Source organism: Chrysochloris asiatica, unplaced genomic scaffold (genome assembly GCF_000296735.1).
Source record: "Chrysochloris asiatica unplaced genomic scaffold, ChrAsi1.0 scaffold00016, whole genome shotgun sequence".
Taxonomy (NCBI): Eukaryota; Metazoa; Chordata; class Mammalia; order Afrosoricida; family Chrysochloridae; genus Chrysochloris; species Chrysochloris asiatica.
Window position 1 is genome coordinate 4,711,349 of NW_006408534.1, and position 13,985 is coordinate 4,725,333.

General features: G+C 36.9%; 1 protein-coding gene across 2 annotated transcripts in view; it reads right to left on the reverse strand.

Moving 5' to 3' along the window:
* The window catches only part of SPAST (spastin), a 123,588-nt gene that overhangs the window by 40,224 nt on the left and 69,379 nt on the right, over positions 1 to 13,985 (reverse strand). For both annotated transcript variants that reach the window (XM_006835158.1, XM_006835157.1), the window contains 4 exons: positions 12,636 to 12,711; positions 10,058 to 10,149; positions 9,893 to 9,972; positions 1,581 to 1,623 (listed from right to left, as the gene is read on the reverse strand). In XM_006835158.1, coding sequence (XP_006835221.1) covers positions 1,581 to 1,623; positions 9,893 to 9,972; positions 10,058 to 10,149; positions 12,636 to 12,711 — 291 coding nt within the window. The remainder of the gene's footprint in view (positions 1 to 1,580; positions 1,624 to 9,892; positions 9,973 to 10,057; positions 10,150 to 12,635; positions 12,712 to 13,985) is intronic.

A 13,985-nucleotide genomic window follows, 5' to 3' on the forward strand; every position in this document is an offset into this window, starting at 1 on the left:
AGATTTCTCAGAAGTACAATTAAGTGTTCTGGAATACTCATACTTCTCAATGTTGTCCATAGCTTGTCATGATCCACACAATCGAAAGCCTTTGCGCAGTCAATAAAGCATAGGTAAACATCTCTCTGATATTCTCTGCTTTCAGCCAAGATCCACCAGACATCAGCAATGATATCTCTCATTCCACGGCCTCTTCTGAATCCAGCTTGAACCTCTGGAAGTTCTCTGTCAATGTAGTATTATTGCTTTGTACACTCCTGTGTATATGCCTGTGTCTTTCTTTGCTTTGGTCATGTTATACTGACACCTCCCTTATTGTATATTGCCTTCTCACTCACCCAAGTTAATACATGCATACTCCCTAGTTATTTAATTTCCCTGCTACCCCTACTGATCCATAGTGATGATTATAGAATGTTTCTCTCTGTGTATAACCTTTTTCTTGACATTTTTAATGGTCTCATAAAATATTTATCCTTTTATGATTGTCTCATTTACTCAGCATAGTATCTTCCAGGTTTTCCCACGTTATAAGGTGCTTTGTAGATTCATCATTATTCTATAAAGCTGTGTAGTATTCCACTGTGTGTAGGTACTATATTTATCCATTCATCTGTTGTTAGGCAGTTGTTTCTATCTTTTTGCTATTATGAATGGTGTTGCTAAGAACATGGGTATGCTGTGTCCATTCGTGTCATGGCTCTGACATATATACCTAAGTAGTAGAATTGATGGATTATATGGAGTCATGGCGTGGCACTGTAGGATAAGCACTTGATCACAAAGTTGGTTTGAACTGCAAGGTTGGCGGTTCAAACTTACCAGCTATTCTTTGGAGCACCAAACAGGTTGCAATGAGTCAGAACGTACTCAGTGGCACTTAACAACAACACAGTATTTCTAGCACCAGCTTTTAAAGGAAGCAAAACAGTTTTCCATAATGCTTGTGCCATTTTACAATCCCACTAGAAGCATAGATTTCCAATCTCTCCATGTTCTTGCCAGCATTAGTTGTTTTGATTTTGTTCACTGCTATTAGGGCTGTTCTGCTACTATAATAGTTAGAGGCCCATTGTTTATTACCACATAGCATAACATTAAGTAAATATGCCACGTTTGTTGATCCATTTACCAATTAACAAACATGTTAGATTGTCTCTAGTTTGCAGATATTAACAATGCTGTGATAAAAATTCTTTTAATGCGTTTTTGCAGAAATATGGTTTAATTTATCCTGGGTAGATTCTTATGAGTGAAATTGCTGGGCTTTATAATTTAAGAGTCCTGGTGTGGTGCTGTGGGTTAATGAGCTGACTGCAAAATCGGTTTGAAGTGCAAAATTGGAGGTTCAAGCTCACCAGCTGTACCTCAGACACCCTGTATAGGGTCGCTGTAGGTTGGAACCGACTTGATGGCACTTAACATCAAAAATAACAGTGGTAATTTAAGTTTATTTTTATCTTAAGTAACCACCAAATTGTTTTTGAAAGTGACCAAATCCAAAATTTTAAGATTTGCCAAGATGGTAGTCACTGTTTCTGCTTCAAAAAGTTAAAAAAAACAAAAACAAAGATACATACCTCCTCATTTGGTAAAGACACATATACCCGTTTGATGAAACGCCTAAAAAGAAAGAATTCAAGAAAATTAAAAAATATAATTTTGAATTTAAGAGAGTCTTGGTAAGGCTCTGTAGGGTAAGCACTGAACTTCTAACCAAGGATGGTGGTTCAAACCCACCAGCTGCTCCTCAGAAACCCTACACAGGGTTACTATGAGTTAGAACCTACTTGTCGGCACTTCCCAACAACAACAACATCAGCCCAAGTAGCAGATGATTTGAGGAAAAAGAAAAAAGGTTTTGAGTTAAGAAGGCAAGGCACTTAAATACATTTTGGGGTTCTGGTGTGGCACTGTAGGATAAGTACTCGACTGCTAACCAGAAGGTTGGTGGTTCAAGCCCATTAGCCACTCCTCGGAAACCCTATACAGGGGGGTTGCTGTAAGTCGGAACTGACTTGATGGCATTTAGAAACAACAAATACAACTTAATAGTCACTAATATAAAATACATTTAAGAGGTATTATTCTTCAAAAACTTGATACAATCTGAATGTATTTTGTGGTTTTTCTCCAGACCTTTTTTTTTTTTTTTTAGTTGTTGTAAAATCTAGTGTTTAAAATACTTAATTTAATATTGTCAGAATTAAATTAATCATTTGTGTATATGTGTTTGTAAACAGTAATAACACTTCAGTGGTATAAAAAACCTCTGTTGTCTTATAACTGAAAACAATCAAAAGCAGCAAGAACAGAATTGCAAACTTCATCATCAGCACCTAGCTAACATTTATAAATTATATGAAGGGCTACTTAGAGCAGTGCAAGTTAGCTAATAAAGGAATGTACAAACAATCTGTCACTGTAGATCCCAAAACCTTGCAAAGCAAGCCACCAAACCAGCATTTAACCGGTAACCCTGCCCCCAGCTTCCCCCGGGTCCTAACAGACACTGAAACCAGCTCTATCAAGGGTCCCCAAGAATTACTTCCAGAATGAGTGCCCTGAACATAGTTAATATGGAGGCCAGTAGGGACTCCATCTAGGGCCAGGAACTCTGCTGTCACATCCCCCTTCCACAATGACCTTGGTTAGCTCCTTGAAATACAGGAGCCACTCCAGGGATTTCTGCCCTCTGGGTCCAACTACTGCACTGTTTGCTTTTACATATATGACAACTTCACAATGCCTTACAATAACAGTCAATTGTAGTTCACACATAGAAATGAGAATGGCTCAAATAAATGATCAAGATTCAGAACCAGAAGATGTATCTGAGAAAGAAGAGGTAATAGATCTTATTGAAAAATAATTCAAAAGAACGATAACTAGGTAACTGCAAAGGATCAATTAGCAAAACTGACGGGAACAAGAAGAACAAAATAAAAACTTAAAAATAATTCAGGTCAGGACAACACTACAAGAACAGACAAAATAAAGGCAAATTTTAAAACAACATACAACCTGAAATTAGAAATACAGAAGATTAATACTAAGATTTCAGAAATGGACAATACATTCAAAGGGCAAAGGAATGGATAGAAAGCAATATACACCCATATTAATGACCTTGAAGATAAATCTCTAAATAATACCATGCTAGAAGAACAATCAAAAAAAAAAAAAGAATTAAAAATGTGATGAAAGCCTAAGAATTATGTGGGACACCATGAAGAGGAATAACTTAGGGTAATGGAATTCCAGAACAGTAAGAGACTAGCACAGACAAAACTGATTAAGAACTGTTGGAAGAAAACTTCCCTAACATCAAGAAAGACGAGAAAATAGGCATATAAGAAGCTGAATGATCCCCAAACAGGATAGTTCACAAAACAAAATTGACAAGACACATCAAACTTTCCAAAACCAGAGACAAGGAAAGAATCCTGAGAGAAGCTCAGAAAAAAGAAAAGTTACCTACAAAGGAGAACCAATAAGACTAAACTCTGATTTCTCAGAAGAAATCATGCAGACAAAGTGGCAATGGAATGATACATACAAAACTGAAGAAACTGTCAACAAATAATATATACCCAGCAAAGCTATCCCTCAGATAATGGCAGTGAAATTAGGACATTTCATGATAAACAGACATTAATGAAACTTGTAATGATGAAAACAATTTTGCAAAAAAAAAATTCGAAAGGTGTTCTTTGGACTGAAAACCAACAATAGCACACAACAAGCTGAGATTACCATTTAGAACATCACCACACAGAACTCAACTCAGATATGTAAGTATTTAAAGTGAAACAAACCTACAAGACTGTAAATGTAGAACTAAAGATATCAATGTATAATGAAGTCAACTACAAAGCAAAAAGAGGGAATAGCGTAGCTATAAACCTTCCAAATGGCAAAAAAGTCAAGTAGGTTTCAAGATAAAACAAACTGTTTTAATCAAAGAAAAATTAATAAATATAGGGTAACCCTAAAGAAAAGAACACACTTACATATCAAAGTAAAAAAAAAAAAAAGAGTAAAATCATAAAGATTTAATAACATTAACACAACAGAAATTAAAATTTAAAAATCCACAAACAAAATGAACACTGCATAGAAAATTATGTGGAGCAAAGAAAACAGCAGTACCCCAAAAAAATACACCGAAAAATAACAACAATCAATTCATACCTATTAATAATTACACTTAATGTAAATGAATTAAATGTTCCAGTCAAGAGACATAAAGAGCAGAAAGGATAAGAAAACAGAATACTTCAATATGCTGTCTACAGGAGACATATCAAAAAGATGGAGACAGCCTAAATGCTCAACAGAAGAATGGTTATACAAACTTTGGTACATCCACACAATGGAATATCACAAAATGCCAAAATGATGATGAATCTGTGAAATACCTCACAACTTGGTTGAATGTCTAGGACTTTAAAATGAGTGAAACTGTTGTTATGTGCTGTTGGGTCAGTTAAGACTCACAGTGACCCTATATAGGGTTTCTGAGGAGCGGCTGGTGAACTTGAACTACCGACCTTGCAGTTCAAACTTGAGATTGCAGTCCAGCACATTAACCTACAGCGCCACACAAGGACTACTCAATGAAATTAGTTAATCACAAAAGGACAAATATTGTATGAGACCACTGATGAAACAAGTTAAAAGGAAAAAAAAAAAAGGTTTTCTCGATAAAAGAAACTATCATGGGGAAAAATGGCTTTATTGATAAAATAAATAATCTATCATGGTTATGGGGGAAGGAAGGAAAATTATTCATGGGTTACATGGTAGACACATGTTAACATGGGTGACAAGACAAGCAATATACAATAAGAGGGTGGCTAGCAGAGAAAGATAAGGAGATCTGGTAACAAACTAGTTACAAATTGGGCTGCTAATCTCACGGACAGCAGTTCCAAACTATCAGATGTTCCACGAAAGAAAGATGAGGCTTTCTGCTCCAGTGAAGATTTACACCCTTGGAAACCCTGTACAGGGTCACTATTAGTCAGAACCGACTCCATGGCACATAATAACAACAGCAGAGAAAGATAAAGATAGCAGGAGACATTGGGAGAAACGCAATAGTTAAAATGAATACAGGTAAATGTTGTTAACTGTTGGTACATAGAGGGGAAGGAATGCAACCATGTAGTGAAACAAAATATATGATCTGTTGAAGGTAAAACTGATGGTCTGCTCTGTAAACCTTCACCAAATTCACAATAAAAAGTTACAATAAGCAAACAAAGTGGAGGGGGAAAAAAGCTTCCAACTATGAAAAAAAAACAAAACCTATCCATAAAAAGGAGTGGGTAAGAGAGAAAAAAAACAGTAAGCATAAAATAGATAAAATTAAGAACATTCATAAAAATACTTTGCCGAAAAGGGAACTAAAACTGTGACCATATAAGGATTTATTAGGGAAGAAAAGTCAGCAATGAAATAAGTGTTCAATGAGATATGAGAGGTGATGGAAATGACATACAAAGCCTCCAAAAAGTAACACATTAGAAGATAGGGAGGCAGGGCTTGATGGCGGATAGGGTAGGGGTGCAGTGAAGTTAGCCGTCAGCAATACCACAGAATACCAGGTGAAGAGGGTTCAGGGCAGACCTCCAGAACTCTGAACCACATATCTAGGAATATTTGAAAATTTTGAATGTGTATAGCTAGTGGAACTTGTAGTGGGAACGTGTGTTTTTCAATCTGCCGGGCTTTGTAGCCCAGAGCCCACAACTTGGGTGACACTAAATGGCAAGACCAAGCAGGGAAACAGACCCACCACGGAATAACGCCGCGGGAACCTCTGAGCAAAAGGTAGACAATATACTTTGTCGCTTTTGCTTTGTTCTGATTTTTTTTTTTTTGGGGGGGGGTACCTGTTCATTGGCCCTCCACTGTTTGTGCTCCTCCATTCTGATGACTAGAGGGGGAGTCTGAGTGAGCGGACACCCCACCCCCTCCACCACCACGGGTAGATTCTTCTGCCATGCATGCACACAGATACTCTGAGACCAAGAGCCAGCCCTGAACTGTTTTTTAATAGTGAAAAGGCCAGAGCAAGTGGGCTGGAGAGGAAAAGAGATTAAAAATAAAACAGGCCGAAAATTAAATTGAATCCTGAGATATACCATGACAACTAACAATGGCTATGGGTCGGAACCGACTCGACGGCACTTAACAACAACAACAACAAACCAACAATGGCACTGTGAAATTTATCAGGTGGTTTTGAAGGCAAGAAGTTGAATGTGGACATTAAAGTCATATTCATATTAGGCTACAGATTTTTTTTTTCCTTCTCTCCCTCCTCTCTATTACAGACTACAGTATCCAATCTAGGTTTTTTGTTGTTGTAGTTTTTGGTAGGTTTAGTTTTTTTTCTTCTGTTTCTTGTTTTTTGCTGTTTTGTTGTTTTATGCTACCCCTTTTACCTTTGGGGACTCTTTCTCTCCCTATATTACCCAACAAGAGACAGCAACAGTTGCCATAGACTCAAGCTACAATCACACTCTAAAAAACATCAAAATCCAGGCAACAACAAATACCAACTGCCATAGACCAGGCAGGCAGACAACATCAGTGAAAGTTACTCTGAGTCAAGTAATAAGAAGAGTGAAAAGGGAAGCCCACATCCTGATCACATCTACCTGGAGGCAATCAGAAAAGCATAAAAATATCAAACACACACCCAGTTAAGTATTAAGGTCACAGATAAACACTAAACATGTCCTAGAAGCAAAAGCAGATGACCATATCAACACATTTCCAGAAACAAGATAAATTATCTGAGACAAATGACCTAGAGGTAGTTAGACTTGGACTACATTCTGGAAGGAGGGAGGCCTTGGAAATGACTGAGAAGGAATTCAGTAATATAATTATAAAATCTTTCAAAACACTTTACAATGGAGTTGAGAAAAATAAGGAAGAAGTCAGGAAAGCACTAGAGAAACAATCAAATAAGATACATACAGCACTGGAAACAATTCAAAACCTATAGAAAGGGTTCCAAATGTTCAATAATAGATTATCAGAAAAAGCCAATACACTGAAAGGGCAAAGGAGCAGATTATTAGAGATGGAAAGCAGAACAAGTAAGCTTAGAAGACAAACCTCTCAATACCACTAAGATAGAAGAACAAACAGAAAAAAGGATTAGAAATCTGAAGAAGGTCTAAGATTCATGTTGGACAACATGAAAAGGAATAACTCGAAAATTACTGGCATTCCAGAACAGGAAGAATCACACAAGTTCACAGAGGAAATAGTTGAAGAACTGCTGGAAGAAAATTTCTCTAACATCCTGAAAAGTGAAAATATTAACATTCAAAAAGCTGAACAAATCCCAGGAAGGATAGACACCAAAAGAAAATCACAGGGACATATCATAATCAAGCACTCCAAAATCAAAGAAAAGGAGACAATTCTAAAAGCAGCTAGGGAAAAGAGAAGCAATAAATACAAAGTCAAGCAAGTCAGATTAAGCCCGGATCTCTCAGCAGGCAAGAAGGCAATACGGAGACATATATAAAACGCTGAGAGAAAAAAAACTGCCAACGAAGAATCCTTTATCCAGCAAAGCTTTCAATTAAATATGACAGTGTAATCAAAACATTCCAGGATAAACAGAAGCTAAGGGATTTTGTCAACGCCAACCCTGTGCTACAAAACATCCTAAAGGGAGTTCTGTGGACTGAGAACAAACAAGAACAGACCACAACCAGAGATTCATACACGTGGCAGCACCTTCCAGAACTAAATCGACAGATGAAAGAGTCAAGAACAGAAGAAAACTATAAGAACAAACTCAAGAGAATCTGGTAGGTCAGTCCATGATCAAAACAATTACAAGGTAAAAGAAGGTAAACACATAGGAAGAGAGATCCCAATGGTGAGAAGGTCAGGTAGATTAAAGGATAAAGTAGACTACACTAAATAGAGGGAAAAGTTAATGGACTAGGGTTGCAAATGTAAAGCTAGATGTTTTGTAGCAAAGAGGGGAGTGACATAGCCACAGAGGACTAGAGTGGAGAGTGAAGCGTCCAGCTATTAAGAAGAGAGGGCATATGCATAAGAATACCCACACTTGCAGATAATACCCACTAGAACTGGCTTCAATGACTGGATGATCAGAGCTCAACCAGAAGAAGAAAAAGAGGTTAAAAAAAAAGAGAGTAATCTGATACAATTTGATGAACTTGACCTACACATATGAATGCAGTAGCTCAAAAGAGGAAACAAATTTTATAGCGAAGATCATTCCCACCCCCTGCATAAGCACACAGAGTAGACAGGGATGGGCATCTTGGACACTGGCTACCCAAAATGCGGCGGCTACAAAGACTAAAAGTGACTAGCCTACAAGCTTTCAAAAGAGAGCCTAGATCCAGAGGGCGTGGAGCAAGGTAGAATCTCCACTGAGTAGTATTCAATCTTTCTGGGCAGGGCTAACGAAAGGAAATGGGGATAGGTCCGGTACAATGGTGAATAATTGTTAACAGAACTGACTGTGAAGGTTGAAAATGTAAAGGTAAACAATTTGTAGCAAAAGAAGGAGAGTAATTGACTATGCAGTACAGAAGCCACGATCCCAGGAATGATCAAGGGAGAATAGTGGAGTGCGAGACCCTACCCAGATAAGCAGTGACGCCAGAGATGGAGGCAGAGATGATGACATGGAGAGATGGAGTGGCTGGAGATCTAGAGAGGGAGACGGACTGTGTGCTGATGACCAGGCGGCCGGCTTGCAGGGTATACCCTTTGGTTGATGATGCATGGAGGGGATTGTAAACATGGCAGTAAAATGATATACGATAGGATGAATGTAAAGCTAATGTTCTCCCATGTAAACTATCAAATAATTCACAATACAACATTTAGAAAAAAAAAAAAAAAAAAAAGGAGAAGAAGATGGGAAAAATGAGATAGCAGAATTAAGGAAAGTAATAAAAATTTAAAAATTAAAAAACCACCACAGGAACAAAGATTACAACAGAAGTAACAAATCGGAGATTGAAAACACTGCCCCAGGAGAAATAAGGATGGCAGATTTAGGGAAGGAAAACAAAACAAAGCAATAATATATAGGTTTTGGAAACAATTATAAAGAAAATTACACATATAATAAATAAGAAAGATCCAATATATTGTATAATTGGTATGCTGAAGAAAACAAAAACAGAATGAAAGCTTAGGAATGAATATTAAAGAGTATTAAAATTTACTTTTCCAAAAGATAGCAGGTTCCAAACTATCAACTTAAAGATAAAATAGATAAAGGCCAATCAATATATTTTGCATTTAGATTTCATAGGTTAAAAATTTTACCCAGTTTTAAAAAAATAATAATCAAATGATCTATAAATGAAAAACAAAACCAAAAGAATAAGAAAAAAGAAAGAAAAAAAATTATGCTGGCCTCAGACTTCTGCACTTCAACATTCAATCCTGGAAACAATGGCACAATGTTTCAAATTCCTAGGCAAACAAAGGGCGGACCAAGAATTTTATATTGAGTCCAACTGTCCTCCAAATATGAAGACAATGAATTTGTTCAAACAGGCAAGAACAGAGAACACAGTTCTTATGAACCACGGCTTTATCAGCTTCTCATGAGGCTCAGTTTAAACATCATTTAATATAAACAAAACGAACTAAGTCATTTGCCTAACACCACAAAGTGAAGATAGTTTTCTTGATATGCTGGCCTTTTCTTTAAAAACCTTATTTAGTTTGTAACAAGAAGCCAGTTACTAAAAGGAGAAAAATAATTTAGTCATAAAACTGCAAATGAAGGAAATCAAGACTATATAAGTACAGTAGTAAATCTATCTAGAATAAATATGTGTGTTCACATAAATATCCCTACCTGAGAACAGCCTCATCAAGCTCTTGTGGTCTGTTAGTTGCTCCCATTACAAGTACTCTGTCATCTCCAGCAGACTGTACCTATAAGCAAAAAATTCAATAAATAATATCAAGCTTGCTTCATATATGTAAAAATACTGCTACATTAAAAAAGATTAACACTTACACCATCAAATTCTATTAGAAATTCAGTTTTCAAACGTCTACTAGCATCATGTTCTCCTTCTCTTCTTTCACACAAAAGACTGTCAACTTCATCTAGAAGAAATATAAGCATAAGACTTATTAAAGATCTATGTGAATTGCTTTAGATTAATTTAATTCACAATAAATTATTAATATAGTGAGCCCTACTATATTGCGTCAACAGCACTTAACAACAACTATACAGCATGGCACCAAAGTACACTAACTGAACTGTTAAACCCAAGGTCAGGGGTTCAAATCCACCAGCCATTTCTCAGAAACCCTATACAGGGTGGTTATGAATCAGAACCAACTCAATGGAACTAATCAACAACTCAATTTATTAAACAGTCTTTTATCTTGATCTTCTTTAAAATTATTCTCTTCTGAATAATCCTTCCGAAAGGGAAGACTATGCTTAGCATTTCTCAAACTGAATGAAATGAGGAAGAAGTCAACCCTCAACATACAACTGAAGGATTCTATGAGCAAAATATTGGTTGATGTTTGTTGCTGTTGTTAGTTGCCATCGAGTCGGTACCGACCCATAGTGACCTTATGCACAGCAGAATGAAACACTGCCTGATGCTGGGCCAACCTCACTACTGTGGCCACACTTTGAGTCCATCGATGCTGCCAGCACTATATCTGACAGTGTTCTCTGCTATTCATAAGGTTTTCAGTGACTAAATATTCAGAAGCAGTTCGTCTCACCTTCCTAGTCTGTCTTCATCTGGAAACTCATCTGAAATCTGTCCACCATAGGTGACCCTGCTGGAATTTAAAACACCAGTGGCATAGCTTCCAGAATCACAGAAACTCACAAGCCACGACAGTACAACAAACTGACAGACGAGTGGTGGATTGATTGATGTAGGAGGCATCAAAAGAAGATGGAAGAAATACACAGAGTCACTGCACCAAAAAGGAACTGGTAAATGTTCAACCATTTCAAGAGGTAGCACGTATGGAGTACCTATGGTACTGAAGGAAGAACTCCCAGCTGCACTAAAGGCACCGGCAAAAACAACACTCCAGGAATTGATGGAATACAAATTGAAATCTTTCAACAAACTGATGCAGCGCTGGAGACATTCACCCATCTGTGCCAAGAAATTTGGAAGACAGCTACCTGGCCAACCAATTGGAAGAGATCTAGTATTTGTGCCCATTCCAAGAAAGGTGACCCAAAGGAATACAGACATCCATGAAACGATACCGTTAATATTACAAAAAAGTAAAATTTTGCTGAAGATGTTTAATAAATGACTATAGCAGACACTGACAGGGAGTTGCCAGAAAGTCAAGGTGGATCTAGAAGTTGTGAAACTAGAGATATAATTGTTAATGCTAAATGGATCATGACTGAAAGCACAAAGTACCAGAAAGGTGTTTATTTGTGCTTTACTGACTATGTTGAGGTATTTGACTGTGTGGATCATAACAAATCATGGGCAACATTGACTATGTTGAGGTATTTGACTGTGTGGATCATAACAAATCATGGGCAACATTGAGAAAAACGGGAATTTGAAAATACTGATTAAGTTCACGAGGAACCGATACATAGACCAGAAAGCAGAATATGTACAGGTTCCCCATAAGCATAATTAAAGGGATACTGAATAATTTAAAATCAAGAAAGGCGTGTGCCAGGGTGGTATACTTTTTATCACACTTATTCAATCTGTATGCTGAGCAAATAGCCTGAGAAGCTGGGTTAGGAGAAGAACATGACATTAGGACTGGAGAAAGACTCATTAACAACCAGCAATATGTAGAAGACACAACCTTGCTTTGCAGGAAGCAAGGAAGACTTAAAATAATTACTGAGGAAAAGAAGGACTTTAGCCTTTAGGATGAATTTCACTTCAATATAAAGAAAACAAAAAGCATCATAACTGTACCAATACATATAATAAATGGAGAAAAGACAGACGTTGTCAAAGACTCCATTTTGCTTGGATCCACAATCAACACCTATGGAAGCAGTAGTCAAGAAATCAAACAATGTATTGCATTAAGAAAATCAGTTGCACAACAACTGTAAAGTGTTCAAGAGCAAAGATGTCAGTTGAGGACTAAGGTGCACCTGACCCAAGCCATGGTATTTTTAATCACCTCATATCCATTTGAAAGATGGACAATGAATATGGGAAAAGAACTGATATATTTGAATCATGACATGATATTTTAAAGTACCATGGACTGCCAAAAGAATAACAAATCTGTGTTGGATGAAGCAGAGCCAGAATGTTCCTTAGAAGCAAGGATGGTGAGACTTCATCTCTCGTTTTTTAGACAAGCTGTCAGGAGGGACCTGTCGCTGGAGAAATGAAAAAGAGGATGACACTCAGTGAGATGGACTGACACAGTGGGAGCAACAATGGGCTCATAGCAAGTATGAGGATGGCACAGGACCAGGCAGTGCTTTGTTCTGTTGTGCATAGGGTCACTATGAATTGGAAGTAACTAAGCAGCACCTGACAGAAACCTCTTATATTTGGAAAGGAAATTTCATAAATATTCAACTGACTTAGAAGGAAACAAGTTCTTACCTATAAAAATTATAGAAGGCTGAAGTTCTCGAGCCACCGCAAAAAGAGCTCTCACCAATTTCTCTCCTTCTCCAACCTAAAAGATAGTACACATTACAATATAAACAAAATACATTACTCCACTTTTTAAATTTCATAAATAAAATACAAGGCTCTTACTTTAGAACCTACAAACTGAATTTCCCTTTCTTGCAACAAATAAAGATAGTTGGTCTGAGAAACATGGGAGAAAGGAAGTTCCTGAATTGTCCCTATGATTTTAGAAAATAGTTTTTGTACTAATGATTTAATATAGTCTGGTAAAACAATTTTTGTTTTGTTCTGCATTCATAAGACTTGAAAAATAGAGTAAAATAGTTAAGGATATAACTAGTGAAATAAGGAAGACTAGGAGAAAGGAAGAGATGGTGCACATATTCTTAAATTGAATACTGTATTACTAGAAACAGGTAAGTTGGAATGTGTCTTCCTAAACAAAACTTTCCCTATTAAGAACATCTTGAAAACTCATTCTCATAACGTCACTGCCAACAATACAAAAATATTTTTATGTAGAGTTCAGTAGGTCTATGAATATCTCTTAAGGCAGTCCCAGGCACCAAAAACTAACGCAATTGTAGGTATATAAGCATGTAACTAAAGGGTCATGATGTAGGAGATAATCAACAATGAAAACTCCTTAGTTCCTCTGTTGTTGTTGTCAAGTGCACTGTCAAGTCGGTCCCGACTCACAGTGACCCTGTATACAGTTTCCAAAGATCGGCTGGTGGATTTGAACTGCTGACCTTGTGGTTAAGTGGTCCAGTGCTTAATCTTACTGGGCAAGTAGGAAGCATCTATTCGTTTTGAAAATTGCATGTATGACAACAATAACAAAAATGAAAGGCCTAGGGTTTCAAATGATAAAAAATAAGCATTCCCAAAGTCTTAGAAAGAACATCAAGAGATCTCTTACAACATAAGCAATTTAAAGATGAAATAAACCCTAAAACAACTACGTTAACTTTTTAAAATACAGCTCAGTAAGTAAAAGGTTAGGTTGGAATCCATATCTAACTTTTTGAGACAATACTTTCATTACGTATAATTTGGATAAGCCTACTATAATAATAATTTATCTATTTCACTATACTTAATGGAATCTATATTTTGAGCAAAATAATCCAAGAAGCTGAATTATATGAAGCACATGCCAACTGGACTAGAGGAAGACTCATTTACAGCCAACAATATGCAGATGACACAACTTTGCATGTAAGAAATGAAGATGACTTGTTGTTAGGTGAAGTACTTGTTGTTAGGTGCCATCAAGTCAGCACAGACCCACAGCGACCTTATGCACAGCAAAAC